Genomic DNA, 20,623 nt, shown 5'->3' on the forward strand with positions numbered 1-20,623 from the left:
CTCTACCCACCCTGCCCACAGTGGACCACGCTAGCAGCTATTGCAAAAGAGATGCTATTTAATCAGGTGCATGCTTGCTTGTTGCAGAACAGGGGAATGTGGCAAGCAGGCAAAGCAGAGAGGGGTGGACCTGCTCTGTCTGGCGCTGGGTGGAAAGAACAACACTTTGTCATGCTCTGGCTTTTCTGGGTTGTCAATGCTTACTGGCAACTCCTCTTGAGCTTTCCTGCTTGTGAAGAGCGGTTCTTACTGCAATTTCAGAGTGTTTCCTTCTCTCTGTTGTTTTTCTTGTTGGCTCTGGGTCTTCCCTACCTGTGGGTTGCTCACAGTAAAAGACTAGTCATCACTAAAACCATTTTTTTTTGCTTATATACATAGAGCAGTGATATGGCTATCAGATCCCCCTCTTTGGCAGCATCTTAGAATCTTGCTTGGGATGCTGTGGTGACTTTGAAGCTGAAAGTGTTTAAGAAAAGGGTTTTCAAATACTAAGAGGTGGGTTGAATTTTCTAGTGCTGAAATACATGTTGAATATTGGTCTTTGGGAATATTCTGGTGACAACGTGCACATATTTCAGCTCCTGATCCCTAGAATGCTTCTAAGCACATGATAAAACAGATGCATCGTAAGTCTGTTGATGCGAGCAATATTACATAATTGCTTAAGTGTTTGAAGGATTAGTATTTTAGTTTTCAATATTTGGATTTTTGCCTATGCTGCACTTGGTTTTTTCTTAAAAAAAAAAAAAAACAAAACCAAAAAAAGCATATTTAATTTATAATATTTGAGTCCAACATTGCAGTAGCACTATATTTAGTTTTAAAAAGTCTGTTTGGTTTAAATGAGGCTGATTTTGAAACTCGAGTTTCATGGTTGAAGATTAGGGGGAAAAACAGGGGTGTGTGGTTGTTCTGTTTTGTGTCTTTTTCTTTTAGTAATTATAACCTGTTGAGAGTGATTATGATGAGAGCTTATGTGGGAGAGTCGGCTTGTTGCATGTTCTTAAATCTCTGGCACGTCTGTGAAAGCCTGCCTGGTTTCTTTTAAATACGATCTGCAGTTGCACACATCTGAACAACATAATACAGGAAAGTGCATATGATGTTTCTCCAAGTCCAGTGTGGGGTTAATATACCAATATTGCATGGAATGGTAAAGATTATTATGTGAGTTTGCTCTGAATGGACTTGCTCTTTGTTCTTCTAGCCCAGTAAGAACATTGACTGAGAAACCTGAATATTTAAAATGCCTGAAGGCAAGACTTTGCTTTCCAGGCTTTGCTCCTTGTCTTTGCAGAGACGATAACTGCATAAAAGCAAATGATTAGGTAAAGCATCAAGTCATTATTTATAGACCATAACATTTATTTATGTATTTTTAATAGGGGCTCAATTCAACACTGAAGTCTTTTAAAGCACAAGAGAGATATGCAAGAATGACCATGACAGCAACCTCTGTGCTTCAAACCTTTTCCCCAGGGTGTATGAAATTTTAGTGAGATTGTATGTAGTGTGAGAGAGTAGAAAATGAGTCTCCTGACCAATACACAGTGGTAACAGGGTCCCTGAAGAGGGAAGTCGATGTCTGCACTGTGTGTATCTGTTGCTGTATCTGGATTCTGCTAAAGCTTGTGTGGAGACTTCCAGGAAGGCAGGCATCTCCTGAAGTTCCCCTGAGGGCACAGGCTCTACTGGTTGGATGTAGGTCCTACAGTTCTGGCAGAAAATACTTCATAATTACCTGTCATCATCATGGCTAGGCTTTGCGAACAAAGATTTGGGAAGGCTCTATCCACATTTGTTACAGGCACGCTGGTGGCTTATGAGGCCAATATGAGACAGACATATCTGACTGCAAAAGGCACAGCAGAAAGACTCCTTAGGTGGTATATTTTGCAAGACACGGTTCTTTCTGCGTTGTCTTTTCTCCTCGAGAGTGATCCTGCGTGTGTTCTTAAAGGAAGCAGCTGCGTTATCGATGGTGTGTCTCCAGACCTCCCAACTGGAGGCCAGAGTAGACCAGTTATGGTGATCAATATGGCCAAGGCTGAGATGTTGTTTCAGGGAGTCCTTGAATCTTTTCTTCAGGGNGCGTTGTCTTTTCTCCTCAAGAGTGATCCTGTGTGCTTTCTCAAAAGCATCAACAGTGTTATAGAAAGTGTGTCTCCAGGCCTCCCGATTGGAGACCAGAGTAGACCAGTTATGGTGATCAATATGGCCAAGGCTGAGATGTTGTTTCAGGGAGTCCTTGTATCTTTTCTTCGGGGCTCCTCTCTTGCAACAGCCGGTGACAAGTTCACCATAAAGCAGGATCATAGGGAGGCAGTGGTCCTTCATCCTTGAGAAGTGCCCTGCCCAGCACAGCTGTGTTCTCAGCAACATGGCCTCTATACTTGTGACTGCTGCTTGTTCTAGAACAGATGTGTTGGTCACATAATCTGACCAGTGGATGTTTAAGATTGTTCGGAGGCAGCGTTGATGGAAGCGTTCTAGGAGACACAGGGGGTGGCGGTAGATGACCCATGATTCGGAACCATATAAGAGAGTAGACAGCACTATGGCTCTGTAAACACTGATCTTTGTACTTTTCTTCAAGTGTTTATTACGCCACACTCTTTTGTGGAGTTTTCCAAAAGCACTATATGCCTTTGCTAACCTGTTGTCTATCTCTCCGTCAAATCTTACCATCTGAGGAGATGAGGCTACCAAGGTAATTAAACTGCTGGACTGATTTGAGCTCTGATTGGCCAATGGTGATGTGGGGATGATGGGGGATTTCCTGAGGTGCAGGTTGATGGAGGACCTCTGTCTTCTTTAAGCTGACTTCCAGCCCAAAGAGCTCCGCAGCATCTGCAAAGCAGGATGTTAAACGCTGCAGGGCTGCTGCTGTGTGGGCAACAAGGGTGGCCAAAAACATGGAAAACCCCCTTACATTCTGAGAAGTTGAATTTGCTCTATCTCTAGCTGTACTCTCTCCTCCTTTTTCTTAACAGATAATTTTCAGTCACCCAAAAAATACTTTTTGAGAGGAACTGGACTAAAGAACACAGTGTCCAGTTATTTCTGGAACCAGAGGACCATCCTGGTCTTGGTTGTGTGAAACCTCAGAAACAGCTGTAAAATTCAGCTGCCTCCAAAAGCACGGTCACACGTTGCCTGAGAAAGTTCAGAAGAAACCTGGGAGGCTTCCAAATCCATGCTCTGAAAGGTCTGGCTGCAGAAAGAAATTGTTCCTGTGGTCAGTATTAGGGCCAGTCGTGTTTAATATCTTTATTAATGATCTGGACAAGGGGATCGAGTGCACCCTCAGTAAGTTCACAGATGACACCCAGCTGGGTGGGAGTATTGATCTGCTGGAGGGTAGGAAGGTTCTGCAGAGGGATCTGGACAGGCTGGATCGATGGACTGAGGCCAACTCTGTCATGTTCAACAATGTGAAGTTCTGGGTCCTGCACTTGGGTCACAACAACCTGCAGCACTCTAGGCCTGGGGCAGAGTGGCTGGAAAGCTGCTCAGTGGAAAAGGACCTGAGGGCTCTGGTCAACAGTGGCTGAACATGAGCCAGAATGTGCCCAGGTGGCCAATAAGGCCAATGGCATCCTGGCTTGTATCAGCAATGGTGTGGCCAGCAGAACCAGGGCAGTGACCATCTCCCTGTACCAGGCAATGGTGAGGCTGCACCTCGAGTCTTGTGTGCAGTTCTGGCCCCCTCACAAGGACATTGAGGTGCTGGAGTAAGTCCAGAGAAGGACAAAGGAGGTGGGAAATGGTCTGGAGAGCAAGACACATGAGGAGCAGCTGTTAGAGCTGGTATTGTTTAGCCTTGAGAAGAGAAGGTCATGGGGGACCTTATCACTCTATAAACCCTGAAAGAAGGTTGTAGTCAGTTAGGGGGTGGCCTCTTCTCTGAGGTAACAAGCGACAGGACAAGAGGAAATAGCGTCAGTGTATGCCGGGGGAGGTCAGGCTGGTCATCAAGAAGAATTCTTCACTGAAGAGGTGGTTAAACATTGGAATAGGCTGCTCAGGGAGGTGGTGGAGTCACCATCCCTGGAAGTGTTTAACAAATAACTGGATGTGGCATTTGGTGCTATGGTTTAGTTGACATGGTGGTGTTCGGTTAAAGGCTGGACTCTATGACCTTGGAGATCTTTTCCAACCTAAATGATTCTGTGATTCTATGATTCTATAAAAGAAATGGATGCTGTGGTCAGCATCAGCAGCATCTTGTCTCTGAGAGGTGACAGCTCATTGCTTCCAGCGAGTTTCTACCAGCAGGGTTAACCTTCAATTTGGGAGAGAAAAATTCAGTCTGGCATGTGTGCTTTGGAAGGCTGCAGTAGTTCAGCTGGAGGTTAAGAGGACAGAGGCAGCAATGACAGGGTTATGGTTCAGTGGTTTGTGTCCTTCAGAGGTCACAGATGAGCCCTTTTTGCCACAAAAACCTTTGCATTGACTTGAGAGCAGGAATAGGAACTAAACTAAAACCGCAGAGTGCAGAGACTGACCCTCCATCTGTGGAAATCCCGCTGTTGGCTGCAGTTGAAGCGATGTCCTGATTTCGGAGATGCACTCCCCAAGGAGGCGATGAGAGTTGGCTTCATGTGTACTCTTGCCTATCAGGGCTGTGTGTAGGAGAGCTGAGCTCTGCTGATGTGTCCAAGTGCTTCACACGGGTGGACTGACCCTTCCTGGAGAAAGAGTGAGGTGTAACTATGCAGTATCGAAGGCAAACGCAGTTATGGCCTCCAGGTAGATATTGGTGGTAGAGATGTAAACTGTTGTCTGAGCATCCTTAAGTTTTTCTCCTCCCAGCTCACTGGGAGGTGAAAGAGAACATTGGTGATAATGAGTCAGTGAGCAGAGTTACGGGATCTGGCAAAGCTGAGACAGGAAGGATCTTCCTTGAAAGTCCCTTCCTAAGCTCTACTTGGCACAGTTGCTTGGGAGCACTAAGAGTAGGCTGTTAATTATTTCCAATGTTCAGATCAGATTGGAGATGATTAATGGATTTTGGGAATAGTGATATGGAAATATGTTTTGTTAAATCTGGTAATAATAGTAATAATTTTGGTGGTCTCAATTCAAACTTAAGAGAAAATAGAAAACAGTTCTTTTTTTTTTAAATTTTATTTTATTTTGGCCTTTCCAGTAACACAATGAAGTCACATCAGTCCACCTTCCAAGTTTATTCTGTTCTAGGGTTTTAAGCTGTATGTTTTCTTGGTGCTTATCAAAACTTAATTTAAACAATTGGTTAGGGGCATTTGTTTGTTTAATATAGAGTCACAGCATTAGAACATCAGATGTTTGTGGTTTGCTTGTAATACTAGATTCATGACTCCTGCAGACAATGCAGTCCAAATTTAACATGTTATTTACATTTTCTTGGTTTATGAATAATTATTGCAGAGATCTTTCCCACAGGAAGATCTTGAGAAGAGTGGGAGCATTTAAAAATAACTGTAGATCTACAAAGCCTTTTTTTGTCCCTAATTTTATATAAGTTGTTTCCAGAAAGAACTGGAGTGCGGAGTCATTTTCTATAGGAGTGTTCAAAATGTTACATGAAAACTCATTCCTTCAGGAAGCCTTGCAATCAAGAAATTTGGGGTTGTGGCTACAAAGGTCTAGATAAATGAGTGCTTATTTCAAGGTCATACAGGAGTAGGTGACATTAGTGAGGACTGGATTACTTTTCAGGTGCCTAAATGTAAGTTTGAACTCACTTATATGTCTGTAGTTTTGACTAGTTTTCTGTGTGCATATGTGTGTGAGAGAGAGCTGTGCTATTTTCAAACATGGAAAAGGGATGTTTATTGGAATCTGCATACTTAAAATTAGATTTCCGTTGTGGTTACACAACTGTAAAGTAAATCCAGAAAAGCATTACTGACTTTAATTATGTTACTCCAGATTTTTGCTCCCATAAATTATGCCAGAAATAAATTCTGAATACTCTGAAAATTCACAGTGGTGCTTCCCAGCACCGGCTCTGAACTGTTCAGCAAGTGGAAGAGATCCAAAGAATGATTAGGCATGGTGGTGTACAGAGGATGCTGAATAACTGCAGAATTGGACAGGCACCATTCTTCAAGAAACTCTTTAAATACAGTTCTTCCATTGTTGAACAAGCTTGCAATAACTCAGTTCCTTAAGCAAGCATTTTCTGCTCTGCTATTAAATTAAATAGTCTTGAAGGGCTTATAGGTAGATACGTATTTTTGACTATCTGACAGCTATAGAACTTTGCTTTTGTACAGTCTGGGACACTAGATCATGTGAGAATCGGGTGATTTTAAGTCTTGTCTGAAATAAGTTGCTTCATTCTGGTTTAAATGAATGCAAAAGGGCAAGGCTAACTTCCTTCAATATTTAAAGTACATTCAGCACAAGAGAATATAGGAAAGATTTAAAAATTAATTTAGAAATTACAAAGCCTTCCCATTTTCCCACCTGACCTGGACTTGGAGAAGAGGCTGGCTGCTGGAGAGAGTTTGTGTAAAAAGAGGGTGACGACGAAAGAGAATAATTTGATCATACTAAAGGGCTTCTGTATCAGTATCAGAAAGAGTTTTAGATTTGATCCTCTCATTAATAATGGATGGCCAGACGGATGCTTCCTCCCCTGCTGTCTCTCTTTAATTCATCTGAATGATGGTGGAAAATACAGCCCAGCCGTTTGAGCCAGGCTGTCTCTCCAGTTTAAAAGCTCACTGTGTCTGTCCCCGAATCTCCTCTTGCAGCACAGCCGTTTTGGCAGGTTGAAAAGTGCACTTGGGAGGTTTCCTTACCAAGCTCAGCAGGTCAAACAACCTAACTGTTGTTTAGTGCACAGAAGACCCAAACCCACAAAGTCGCATCATCTCAGCCCGGCTTGGAATTTTATTGCCATCTGCAACACAACTGGCTTTGGCTTTCCCTGCTTTCAGACCAGGGCTGCCTGTATGATTGCTTGCCATCCCAAAACTACATCACAATTGCTGTCCCCAGAGGATACCAGCCTCTGGACACCACACACTGCAGTGACATGCAGTGAGGGAAGGGCTTGTGCTGCCTGACCTGGGCGTGGTGGCTGGAGCCTTTGGTCAACACAGCGTTTTGGAGTTTTACTGTTACCTGCTGACATATAGCAAAATGTTTTTCCAACTTTCACCCATTTATCTTATTTTAGTAATATCATTAAAACCCCACCATGTTCCTGTCCAGTGTAACTACTTTCTTGGATATCACAATCCTTGATTTCTGGTATAATTTCACAAAATACATTTTGGAAATGTGTCTCTTTATACGACCTTGCTTATGTTGTATGGACATAGAAATAAAGAGGAAGGAGGACGCAGATGGCTTCAGGGCTCTAGGAGTAATAAGCAGCTTCTACCAGGGGCACTGGTGGTTTTTGTGAGAACTGAGGCAGCTTCTTGCAACCAGTGCTGCTAACAAGGACACACCCCATGGCCTTGGAGGTAATACTGGTGCTGGAAGCCCCTGTAGACTTTACAGTGGTGTCAAAGCCACTGGGTCTGGACTGACAGCAATCTGGTGTTGCAGTTCTGTCACCTTGTGCTCAGACGATCTCAATCAAGGGTAGAAGGAATTAGGGGAGCCTTGCTCTCTTCCCATCCTTGGTTGGGACGTGGATCCCCATGTGGTGCCTGATAAGGGGGGCATGTATGGTGCTTAAAAAATTTTCCAGTGGTCCTGTGGCTACAGGAAAGCTTCACATGAGGCTGTATGGGATGCATACCTTTTGGTAGCTCCATTCCCTCTGTATAAAAATGGGCACAATCCCATTTCCTTAATGCAAAATTTTGCTAATTACCAGCATTTTGGATACTATTAGAGCAGCTGGAAATAAATAACTCCTGTAGAGAGTCATTTGGTGGTAAGGTTTTCAAAGCAAATCCAAGTATATGGCTAGGTTTTTATCTAACTGTTCTGCCCCCTTTTATAGTGTAATGTTTCCTGCAAAAATTCTGCATTTCTACATTTGGCTGTTTGAGTGTCCTCTTGGTGAACTGTTCTTTGTTCTCAGGACTTGTTGGCCTGATATTGCAAATGTCCTGGCAGTTACTAGGTTTGATTTAGGAAGTCTAGATGTTTCCGCAGGTCTTTTGATCCTTAATATAGTCGACATAAATACTTCAAAATCAAAGCAGTTAAGAAAGCATTCCAGGGAACCTTTCTGCAAGACTTGATATAGAGTTTTTCTGTGCCCAGTTTGCCTGGTTAACTGGTTTAAATCAGTTTCTATCTGATCAAATTCAGATACCTCTGTTCTACATAGCCACATATTTTTCAGGCAATGGAGCAGAAAGTGGACTTGAAAGATGTCATGCATCTAGTCTGAAAATAAAGATCTATGGTAGGTCAGATAACCATTTCCTCCTAAGAGTACCTATTCTTCTCCTTTGGCCAGAAATGGAGCCCATGGTGACAAGGTCAGGATCCTCATGATGAGGATTCAGCTGATGTTAAGTAACAGAAATCCCAGTTTTCATGTCCCTGTATTCTTGTTGGTTACTTATGTGGAGGTCAAACCTGAGGCTGTAGTTTCACTGTGCAGTAAATCCAGCTTTAGGGCTCCTACGGCTGGATGAAAAGCACTGAGGCCATGAAATGTAAAATGCTGACTGCTATAAAACTCACTGTCAATTCAAATTTGTTCAAAATCTTCCAAAGCCTCCCAGCGCCAGATTTAAATTTTTATTGCCAGGTCAAGTATCAGCAGTCTTCCTATGGCTGGCATAAAGCTGACCTGTAAATGTGCACTCTGGCTAATTCAGCAGAAGCATAACTCTGTGCCCAGATCTGATTTGTACCACTGGGTAATCCAGAATAAAACGTGTTTCCTACTTTCCTGAAGGATTTCGGACCTCAGAGCATTACAGCAAAACCATCTTTCAGCAATAGCGTGTCCTTTAATGAAAAACTGCAATTCAGTTCCAAGGTGTTTTTTTCCCATTGTTACTTTTTTTGTTATTAGTTTCTGACTAAGAAGTAGAAAAAATGAAAGCTGCACTTGAATAGCAATTAGTAAATGAATGTCTTTTTCTGGTAGTGCATTTATTTCTCTGGTGATGAAATGCCCAGATGACGTTAGGAAAACAAGTACGATGCCTACATCTATATATAAAAAGATTAACTGTATATGTCAAACATAACCTTTAAAGCAATTATAAAGTGATCTCACTCAGGGGATGAAAAGAATTTTTGAAATAACAGTATGTGTTTTTCTGGAGGTTTAGGCTGAAAATGCCAAAGGCTTTATCCTGGAGGATTTTGTCTTGGCTGTTTGCACAAATCACCTTTTAAAAATCGGTAATGGGACATTTTAATGACCCTCTCTATTTCCTTTTCCCCCTATGAGAAAGTATTATTGAAGCTCTTTACATCATCCCTTTGAGGACAATATAGGAAGAAAAAGCTCAGCTTGTCAGAAAAAAAGAAAAAAGTTTATTGCTTATGCAATGAATATCCAGATATGCTTTTTGACAGTTCCAGCTTAACTTATTTAAAGAAAATACTCTTATTCTTCCTTAAAGGGATAGCTGTATGAGGAGTGGCTGAGGTCTCTTGGTCTCTCCAGCCTGCAGAAGAGGAGGCTGAGGGGAGACCTCATTACAGTTACAACTTCCTTGTGAGGGGGAGAAGAGAAGCAGACACTGGTCTTTTCTCTGTGGTGACCACTGGCAGAACCCAAGGGAATGGCCTGAAGTTGTGTCAGGGGAGGTTTAGGTTGGATATTAGATTAGAAAAAGGTTCTTCCCCCAGAGGGTGGTTGGGCACTAGAAGAGGCTCCCCAGGGAAGTGGTCACAGCACCAAGCCTGACAGAGTTCAAGAGGAGTTTGGATGATACTCTCAGGCACATGGTGTGACTCTTGGAGGTGGTCCTGCGCAGAGCCAGGAGTTGGACTCGATGATTCTTGTGGATCCCTTCCAACTCAGCATATTCTGTGATTCTGTGATAAGCAATCATTTAAGACAGCTTTTTTGCTTCCTTAAGAAAACCTAAAAGAAGCAGCCTCTCTTCACCTAGAGCACCTATGTTTAACTTGGTATTTTGAACTGAAAGGCTGGAGATGAAGAAAGTAAATGCGTTACTTTCTGAGCCAAAACTAAAAACTTTCGCTGAGGAAGGGAGAAGAAGATAACCAGTTTATTTATGTGGGTGATATTTCAGTCTTTGAGAGCACATCTTATGTGAGCGTGCTGGGTGGAAAAAGGGCAAGGTAAAAGCTGATTTTTCTGGCTGTAAATACTCCAGGGATGAAGGTAAGAAGAGCTGATAACCACCAAGAAGAGCAGAGAGCTGCAGCAGTTACATGTCTGTGGGTATAAAATTTCAGGAATACATTTAAGCTGTAACACAGACCATTTCCAACTATGTGGTGTGCTGGGACAGCTTTCCAGCAGAGTAACAGAGATGTAAATCTTCCTTACTTCTAGTTAAAATTTGATGAGTTTTATTGAGTAGAGAGTGAAAAAGTTGCTGTGGTATCTGGGGTCCAGCTTTGATGGTGCCCAGCAGGATCTTTGGCTGGTAGCAGCTGCTCTGCTCACTGGGTGGTGGTGGCACATCTTTGGACGGAGGCAGGCACCTGGGCTGGGCAGGCTGCAGCTGAGCAAAGTGGCTTGTTGGTTTGTGGTTGGACAGAAAGGAGTGGTAATTGGCTGTTGGTATGGATGGGTAAGAGGGGACCTAATTTTTTTTTAAAGGTTTTTGCATCAGCTTCTTTTTGACCCTCTGAGAGCATCTGGCCCAAAAGCTTCACTTTGTGCAAAGGACGGTGCCTGTCTTGTGCCGTGAGTTGGCTTTGGGTACAATCCAGGGGCTCCTGCAGCAGTGGAGGGTAAGCCTGAGCCCTTAAACCAATACTCAGCACTGTGAGAGTCTTTCTAAAGTGATATCCCATGAAGGGTGATCCCCTTTGTGGGTCCTCCTCAAACTGAGTGGCCACTCTGTCTCTGCACCATCATGACCCTACTACTTGAACAGGACTAATACTTTCTATATTGCACTCAGTATATTAATTGAGATTTCCCACCCCAGAATCTTCCCAGATGAGATGTTCTATACCTGTAAACATCCTATCCACAAAATCTTAGTTCACTTACTTTATCCTTGAAAAAAAAATCTCAGTGGACCACACTTACTGAGATATAGGTAATATAGCAGATTTAATCACCAGATAGTGTGAATCGGCAGTCTCAGAAGGATTCAGAGCAACCAGGACAAAATCTCTTTGGAGGAAAGTTGTCACCAGGAACAGGGACTCCTGTTACCAGGACAAGGGACTTTGGGCCTACTGGGCTACCTATTCCCAGTTCTGCCTTGGTTTACTGCAGGCAATTCTAGGCAATGCCAGGGTGGGCATAAAGTTAGAGTATTTTGTACATAGATCTTGTACTTGATGCAAGGTAGTGAGGTGGTTTGGCAGGTCTGTCACCTACAGAAAGTAGCAAGGTGGTGATGACTTCGTTAAAATTTTCTCACCTGTGTCTTGAATCTATTTTGGTGGAAATCAAGGGTAAAAATAAATTTCTTCTTATAGTTTTCCATTTTTATCAGGCAGATCTATTTTTTCCCCTGATGAACAGCTTGTCACCTTTCTATTTTCTGCTTCTGTTGGCACTGGACACCTGAGCTGCTCTTCTCACTAGTGCAGAGGTGTTCAGCTCAGTGCTGCGCTGTCTGTTTCTTCTGGGAGGAGTATTTCCTACTTATGCTTGTCTGGAGTCATTTTTCCAAAGCCAGAAGGTTTTGTTTGAGAAAATCAAATCCCTTGAAAGTACTGTATAATTATCTACATGATTAATTTAAGTGTCTGCCATGGCTCTGCAGTGAGCTCGGGGGCGTAGACAGGCAACCCGCGGCGTATCAACGCCTGCAGTTTTTCCTGTGGGGAGCAGGAATGGGGTTTTGAAGGCTGCCTGCCCCCGGCAGCATGGAGGGGGCTGTCATCCACTATCTCCAGAGGGATATGTGTGCATGGAGGGGAAGAGCCCTCCAGCAATGTGGCTAAATGAATGATGGATGAGTTTGCATGGAATGCAGATGCCTTTGAACGCTTCAACCAGCCAACTGCAGGATTGAAGCTGAAGTCAACATCAGGTTGTGCCCTTGGCCAATGTTGAGAGGAGATTTGGAGACTGGAGTTAGAACTTTCAGCTGCTTTCAAGGAGCCCCAAGTTCTCCAGGCTGGAGACTGGGGCAGTGCTTTTGGTCTGGGGATAGTTTGAAAAGGACAGCCTGTAACATGTCCACCCAATGTCAAAATTGGTAACCAGCTGAGAGCAAAACTCCTTAAGTTATTAGGTCAAAAAAGGCCTCAAAGGATGATCTGGTCTGATCTTCTCTGGAGCTTAAATGGTTTTGAACCTTGTGTGGTTACTGAGAACTATACTGATGTTTGCTGATGAAGTAACGATAAGGATGTCATTGTCATAACTTAGTGGATGTTACCCATTAAATGACCACTCACTGTGCTCTTGCTAAGATGATGTTGAAGGAAAAAAGTAAGAGAGATTGAAATGGAGAGATCTACTCTCTCCCACAGCCCAAGAGAGATTGGCTCTAGTCATTGGTCGTGGCAGATATTTGTCCAGCCCTCTGCAGCTACCATGAGTGATGGAGACTCCAGCCACTCTAGACAGTGTTCTGCAGTGCTTTGATATTCTTTATCCTTATGTTACCTAACCATTAACCTAAACCTATCTTGATATGGTTTGCACCCATTACTCCACCATGGGCAAGCAGAACAGACTGTTTTTCTCCTCCTGGTCACTCTAGGGCATTTTAAAGTACACGAGGACCTGTAACTTGTGCTCTCACTCCCCACCTGCAATGCCTTCTCTGTTTCGGACTAGCAGGCCCTAATTTCTTGAGTATTTCCTAGTAAGTCACACTTTCAAGACTGGCAGAGCTCTGCTCCAACTGGGCAGTTTTGCTGCTGAGACCTTCCCAGCCCTGCGTGAAGCTACAGAGATATTTCACATGCCTCGTAGGCTTTGTCCCTGTTGACACATCCTTGGACAATGACCCTTTTACTTCCCCAACAACAAGACTTTATTGATGGGAATGATTCCCTAGAAACTCTGGAAGTGTTCAAGGCCAGGCTGGATGGGACTCCAAGCAACCTGGTCTAGTGAAAGGTTTCCCTGCCCATGGCAGTGTGGTTGGAACTGGATTTCCTTCTAGCCCAAGCCATTCTGTGATTCTATAGTTCTGTGAAACTCCACATCTTTTCCCAGAGACTTGCCACCTATCTAAGCCAACCTATCTAAGTGTGGTTTTCCTCTTGTAGTACTCTGCTTTTATCCTTGCTGAACTTTATCCTAATTTTTAGAGAATGTTTTTCTGATTTTTCCCAAGATATTTTAGATGCTAATCCCGTTCTCCAGTGTGTCTGCAGACACTCCCAGCTTCGTGTAGTCTGCAGATTTAATATGTGTACTCTCTTTCCTTGTCCAGGTCACTAATGAATGTGCTGAGCAGAACTAGATCCAGCAGAGTTCCACTCACAGTGTCCTTCTGTTTTCACAGAATGTCATTAATAACTACTCCCTGGGTATGGATTTATGGTAGTCTCATTTAATCATGTTTCCTTAGTTTGTTTATGAGGAAGTTGTTTGAGACAGTGACAAAAGCTATAATAAAGCCCAGATAAATGACATTCAACAACTTCTCCATTATGAAATTAATTTGATTTTATATTACTTTTTTCTTGTCTCTCCTGTATCTACTTCTTATATTTTTGTTCTCTTCCACATACATGCAGACTGTTTCTTTGTTTGACTTAGAGTTTTTAAAATGATTGAAGATAGACTACTGAGTGATGTAGCATTCTTCTGCTGCTTCTCTTTCTACCCTTAAAGACAGACACTGCACTTGCCGTTGTCCTTCCTTCTGGCACCTTACCTGCCTGAGTTCTCACAAGTGACCAGCAGGGAGGTATCTGAGACGGTTTCGGCTGATTTTGTAGGGAATTTAAAAGGTGGTTTGTCCTACTCTGCTGGACAAAATACTTGACTTGGACAGAGGACGGATCTCACCCTGGAACAGGCCGAGAAGAGGATAGTGTACGTCTGTACTGATATTGTGTCGCATTGTATACTAATCCTCTGTACATAGGTGGCAATTTTAACAAGGACTAAAGCAAAAAGCAAACCAGTGTTGCCTTTTTCAGTGTCATTTTTCAATAACTTTCTCTCTGAGCAACACTTTTTCAGACTGTCTTTGTGGTATTAATATGCATATAAAGAGTAATTTTTTTTCTTATTTTTCATCTTCTCCAAGTTTTATTTCATTTTTATGCCCTGATGTTTCTATTATTTTTGCCTATGTGTTCACACTATGTTTTTTAACTCCTGCTCGGTAACCTTTTAGTGTTCTTTCTTCTTGTCTTTGAGGAAAATGAAAAGCTCGTGATGCTGCCAAGTCTTCTGATCCTTCTGCATTGAGATGCTATTGTGCCTGTGCCTTTTAAGCACAAAATATTGTTTCTTCGAGGAACTACAGCTCACCTTGATTTCTTTTTCCTTTAAACTCTTCTGCATGAATTCTTACCTAGTAGGGTTTTTTAATGTACTGAAGCCAATAATTTCTGTTTTGCTGTCCCCTATCTCTTGATTTTACAGGCATTCTTACATGAGTTTCTTTCCACCTTCTTGCCCCCAATGTATCCCTCTCTGGAGGCACTTCCTTCCTTGACCTATCTGTTATGTGAGAATGTTGTTCTGAAGGCACCAGGAGCCTCTGTCTCATACTGCTCTCCTTTCCTAGCAGATATCTCATGATTGTACTCTCCTGTTGCCATTGAGTCAGTTGTATCAGGTTCTTTGTTTAGGGTTTGTTTTATTTGTGGTTTTTTCACTTTTATTATTAACCAGATAATTTAGCAGTTCTTCCTCCCTCTGTGTTCTGGACCTCAGAGCAAGTATATAGATCATCCTCAGTATGTCAAGAGTGCCTCTGCGTTTTCTTTTTTGGTTCATATATAAGCCATGCATCTTTAGATCGGTATTCCAGATCGAGGTCTTACTACAGCAAGTTCCAGTTATGTCACTTAAATCATCACTTTTGTCTTAAATTAAATCTGAGATCTTAAATAAGACCTAAGTTCTGTGTTAAAAAATATATTCACCAGTGTTGCATTAAATATCTAAGAGGCGCGGAGGATTTAAGGCTATTTCATGGTCAATCTGTGTCTCTATTACCACCTCTTCTTTTTAGACCTGTGCTAACTCAGAAGTGCCTCTCACTAGGCAGTGGGCCATTTCCTCCATCCCCAAGCTGATGCCCATCCTTTTTGAGCTGTTGGTGTAGCATCACCCTGCTGGTGAAGATGATGGTGTCCTAGGAGGACCACATGTGGTCCCGATCTGTTGTCCTTCCCTGAGCTTTCTTGGGGTTACTCCTGTCCGTCTAAGTAGTGCCATGCAGCCAGGGAGGTGGCAGAAATTTGGATACAGTTTCTGGGCAGCAACATTTTGCAAGAGCCTCCCTTTACACTCATACTCTTGGCGTTACAAGGTCCTTCTACAGCTCTTCTGCCAGAGCCAAGCCTTGCGTACACATCTGCAAGAGCAGGCCTGAAGGCTGCAAGCTCAAAGCTGCTGCTTTCTCCTGCCTTCCTGGTGCACAGCTCACTGAGCAGCATCCGCTGCTAGAAAATAAATCCCTGAAAGAATCCAGTCAATCAGACTTGACTCGCGTCAGGGTTTTTTCTTGTTTCACAGATCCTAATGATCATGAAAAAAACCCCTTTCTCACCCTCTTGCTTGCTAACCCCCAGCTCTCACTGCTTCCTGGTTGTTTGTGTGCCTCACTCTCAGAAGTGCAGGAAATTGGGGAATTCACCTGCCCAACTCTTGTCCCAGGAGACCGGGTAGTCGCCTCCCTTAGATGCTTTATGGGGTTGATTCAGTCTGCTGTAAGCCACTGCTGCCAGTAAGAGGAGGGAGCCCATTGATGTCCTCACCCTTCATGTATGCTGCTGCCCATCCCTCGTGCAGCTTGGTGGGGAGGTAAGTCAGAGACGTGACCAGTTTAAGACTATCTCAGCCCAAAATCACTGGCATGGAGGAGGCAGAGCTGCCTCCAGCAGGGGCATCAGCCACGTTCAGTCACTGGCGAGACTGAAGTATTGCGCTTTGCCCTTTCAGCAGTCCTTGGAATGGGTTTGGCTGGAGTGTCTCCTCTGCTTCGCTAAGAGCCCTGGAGTTGTGGCAGGAGCATCCGCTCGGCTCTCCAATTCCCATTTTACCGGGAAGGTCAGGAGCTAATGGTGACCTTTTATTCCCTTGCTGAGGAGAGCAGCTGGTGCCCTCAAGTGGCAAGTCGCAGAAGGAGAGCGGCCCGGCCTGAGAGCCGGCGTTGGGGTGCTGGGCTGGGGCTGTTGAACGCCTGCAGTGGTTTTGGCACTTCTAACCATGCTGTTTACCCCTTGCAGGACAAGACGGTGTGGTGATCGTGGCAGGAAGGACACTTTGTTCCCAGCGGAGTGGGGACCCCGACGGCAGGCATACCTGGACAGCCAGAGACACTCCCCATTGCTTCAGCCACTAACAGGCTGTGCTGTGTACACCAAACATCCTACCTTGACTGTGCTTTTGGTCAGCCAGAACCCAACCCCCCCCACCCCCCAAAAAAAATCTCCCTAAGATTAAATGGAGTTTGCTTTGAATCTGCAGCCCCACTCCAGCATGTCCACAGGGGCTGCAGGGGACCACGGCAGACGACCAGGGAGCCGACTGGGGCCGGAGCTGATGCCGTGAGGGGATGCACGGGGACAGCGATGCCCATCACACAGGACAACGCAGGGGTCTTCCTCCCCCTCCTGTGCCAGTGGCTGCAGAACAGCCGTCGGGAGGGGGCCGAGGGAGCCGAGCAGCAGCTCTGCCGCTCGGCCGTCCAGAAGCTGAGCGAGTACATCCAGCTCAACTTCTCTGTGGATGAGAGCACACTGCAGCCAGGGAGCTGTGGGACTCTGGATACAGAGATCTGCACCATGTACCTGGCCCAGGAGATGCGAAAAAACGAGGTTCTAGGTTTGAGCTTTGGGAATATCCCTGCTCTGGGGGACTATGGGGAGAAGCGTCGGGTAGGAAAGAAGAGGAAGGGGCATAAGGGGCCTGTGCTTGACGTTGGGTGCATCTGGGTGACGGACTTGAAGAAAAACAGCCCGGCCGGGAAGTGTGGGAGAGTGCGCCTGAAAGACGAGATCCTCTCTCTGAACGGCCAGCTGATGGTCGGCGTGGATGTCACCGGAGCAAGGTAAGAGGGGAAAAGCAGCCACCAGCAGCTGTCTCTTGTGGCACATGCTGCAAGTCATCAGCTGGTGCTGATGAAAGTCCAGGAGCAGATGTTTTGGCCTCTGCTTTCCAGCCCCTGAGAGAGCTCTGAGTTCATTCTTAAGGTCTGCAGAAAATAAGTAACGAGAGCAAATCGATAATTACCTTACATGTGCTACTCACACTTCCACTGGAAAATTTTCAGAGGTCATTGTGTCAAAAAATAGTACGTCGTAAGCATCAGAGGGGCTCCACTAAAACAGGAGTCTTCCTGAGTTTGTATAAAACTGTTTCCTTAAGTAAAAATGAACACAGATGCAGCAGCTCTGAAAGATATTTTTACAGGTGCTTCTTATTTTTGTTTGAAACATTTGAGTTGAGGGAAGCTTTTTTGACAGCTAAATGTTGTCTGAGACTTTTTCAAAGCAAGACATTTTTGTGTTTTCCACATTGGAACAACTTAATTTTAATAAATTCCCTTTGATTTTAATGCATTTGCTCTCTTCTGTTTCCTGTCCCAGAAAACTTGAAACCTTTAAGACTTCAAATCAGACATGAAGGTTTTTGCAATGATATAGATTATTTTTGTGGTGTTTTTTTAATTCAGCTACTCCATGCTGTAAATTTGTTATTGTCCCAGTCTTGCTCTTTGTGGGCTGGCAGACTTTCTCACATTTCTCTTTGCAAAGGCAAAAACCTTTCTCTGCTAATGATGTGGATGCAAATGTTCATTCATACCTGAGGTTGCAATGTACCTGAGAGCATGAAATCTTCCCCCTCTTGCCAAAGTGGGTTTATCTTGGGAATGGACAGTTTTGGAAACCAAGTGCTAGTGGAGTGCTCCCAACAGGCAGTGGATGTGGCAGGAGTTAGGGGTAACTATCACTCCCAGTTCTGCCATGTGACTGAATAAAAGCAGTGAGTCCTCAATCTGTGGGCACTGGGCAGCTCAACCCATCTGTGGTTTTATAGGTGTGAAAAAACCCTCCGTAATTCCTGACCTGTCATTCAATGAATGTATAAATATTGCTACTGGGGCGGTATCAGTCAGTGGGTGCCTCTAAATTCAAGAGGGTTTGTGGCAGAAAGCAGTTAGTTTGCTGTTTCCCCTTTGCCAAATGTCACTGTTCCTAAATCCAAGGAATCCAATACAGTGCATAAGAGCAGCACAACACGTGGAGGAGCTGGTTGTGGGTATCACTCATCTACCTCTCCTTGCTTGGAAAGCTGAATCTGACTTCTTTAAAGACAAGTTATTTATTTAAATTCCACCTGATTTCCATGTAAACAGCAGAAACAGGTTGATTATTGCCGAACTTATTTCTTTTTTTTTTCTTTCTTTTGATTTAGAGAAACATTATGTGGTAATAAAATCATCAAAGCTCTTTGCTTAACAGCGTATTATTACATTAGAGAGGAATAATGTAGGTGGTGTCATTTTTGGTGATGTTAGTGATTTAGGGAAAATTACTGCTCTCTTTAGACTTAGAAAATTGTGTGTGTCTATCAAACACAATTACAGGGAAATGAGCTGTATTGGAGTATGGAATAAAGGTTAGTCAAAACTCTGTCTATTTATTTATCTTCTGTCTATACAACTGTATCTCTAAACCACATGGGTTATGTTCCCCGAGACAACAACTTCCTATGTATATTGGAACTACTCTACTCTTTTTGGCTCTTACTCATTTACTGGAGGGAGGCTCTTAGTATTTCTGCAGATGACAGATGAATCCTTCATTTCTTGAGCATAACTGAATGGGGCTTCATTGAGCAAGTCCTGGGAGAATTGCAAAAGAATTATTTTGTCATGAATATCATTCAGTTTGAAATATTTCGTTATGAATTTCATCAAGCATAGCTGCAGTGCTTGGACACAGCTACCATATACATCTAATCTTAAAAGTCAGCGCTAAATACGTTTCCAAAGTCAAACTATTTTTAAAGAAAGCAGAGTAAGATACATTACCAGTGTTGACAGTGTGGTAGAAACATGAGATATGATTATAATTTTGTCATTGAGAAAACCCAACCACTGCTTTAAAATACCATGTTTCTCATTGCCAAAAATGACCAAACATTGCCATCTGTGGGAATACAGTCAGAGAACAGGAGGACTTCTTTTTAACCCACAAACTGGAGCTGCTTCCCAAAAATGCTCCGAGAAATGTTTTGGCAGCCGTACCTTTGCACAGTATTTCTTAGTCTCTCCTCTTTAGCCAGTGTCCTGGGCAGAGTTGCTAGGACTCCTGAGCACAAGATGTGGCATGCCAAATGTCAGGGAAACCAGTTTATTCTCAAAGATACTGCGAAAGTCCTTCAGGAATCAGGTCTGCAATGGAGAGGGAGTTTCAACTGACACTGCTAAAGGTGAAGCTTTTACTTTACCTGAAGTTGATGGTTTTCAGCAGAGCCAAGGTCTTTCCTGAATGCTTCCTGCTACTGCATATTACATGTACATGCTCCAGGATAGCTGAAACTATGATGGTAATGTTCTGTTCCCCCTAACAGGTCAGTGGTATTAGTAGTTGTGTGGTATGTGGACATTCTAAACACAGTACTGCTTCTCTGTATGTGCTCACAGCTGATTACAGAGCACAGTTCAGAATGTCTAACAAAATCACAGGTGTCAAAGTGTGCATAGCACTTTGTGCTGCTTTCTGTGGCAGTCAATAACAGTCCTGGGCTTTGCTAGATGAAATCTTGAGGTTCTTTGTCAAAAAAGTTCTTGCTGGTGCTGGAAACACAACATACTGTCCCTGGCTGTAATTAGAGACAAATTCTGCTGTGAACAGCAGTCTTCAGGAGGGTGATCTTCTTCTTTATCCCCTTGGGAGCCCTGCACACAAGGAGCAGATCTGTGCCTGCAGAGCAGTACAACTGCTGTGACAGTGGGAGCAGGGTACAGGGACTTTTCCTGTGTCTGAGAAACGCTGCTCAAAAATCTGACAGTGTGGTTGGAAAACTTGTTTCAGCAGAGCACTCCTTTCAAGGCACTTTTTTATCGAGATCCCCCTTACTCAGAAGTTTGAATGGCAGGATTTTTTAAAATAGATTGCTTTGCTCCTCCAATAGAAGTATTTTCTTATTGGGAAGAACGTTCTTCCTCTCCAGATGTTGTCACTATTTGATATTCAAGTGCAGTGCTCCGGTTTTGCATTTTCCATGGGGCGCTGCTTCCTGCCCTGCTGTGGTGAGACACTGTCACTGCCTCAGGAGGCTGGATGTCCTCGCCATGGCTACTTTGTTCCTGCACTGGCAGCCGTGGTGCTTGTCTCTGGAGCATCGACAAGATTTTGTTGCATCCTGTTATTCAGCAGTGTGTTC

The 20,623-nt window shown here is 43.7% G+C and overlaps 1 protein-coding gene and 1 long non-coding RNA gene across 4 annotated transcripts in view; both read left to right on the forward strand.

The window, feature by feature from the left end:
* The window catches only part of LOC108640520, a 41,580-nt gene extending 25,012 nt beyond the window's left edge, over nucleotides 1-16,568 (forward strand). The window contains exon 3 of the long non-coding RNA XR_001921230.1: nucleotides 16,456-16,568. This is a non-coding gene — a long non-coding RNA (uncharacterized LOC108640520). The remainder of the gene's footprint in view (nucleotides 1-16,455) is intronic.
* A 127-nt stretch (nucleotides 16,569-16,695) lies between these two features.
* The window catches only part of PDZD2 (PDZ domain containing 2), a 137,691-nt gene continuing 133,763 nt past the window's right edge, over nucleotides 16,696-20,623 (forward strand). For all 3 annotated transcript variants that reach the window (XM_018077291.3, XM_025895625.2, XM_025895626.2), the window contains exon 1: nucleotides 16,696-17,279. In XM_018077291.3, the coding sequence (XP_017932780.3) occupies nucleotides 16,801-17,279 (479 nt within the window). In that variant the 5' untranslated portion in view covers nucleotides 16,696-16,800. The remainder of the gene's footprint in view (nucleotides 17,280-20,623) is intronic.

Source organism: Manacus vitellinus, unplaced genomic scaffold (assembly GCF_001715985.3).
Source record: "Manacus vitellinus isolate BGI_N305 unplaced genomic scaffold, ASM171598v3 scaffold_36_pilon, whole genome shotgun sequence".
Taxonomy (NCBI): domain Eukaryota; kingdom Metazoa; phylum Chordata; class Aves; order Passeriformes; family Pipridae; genus Manacus; species Manacus vitellinus.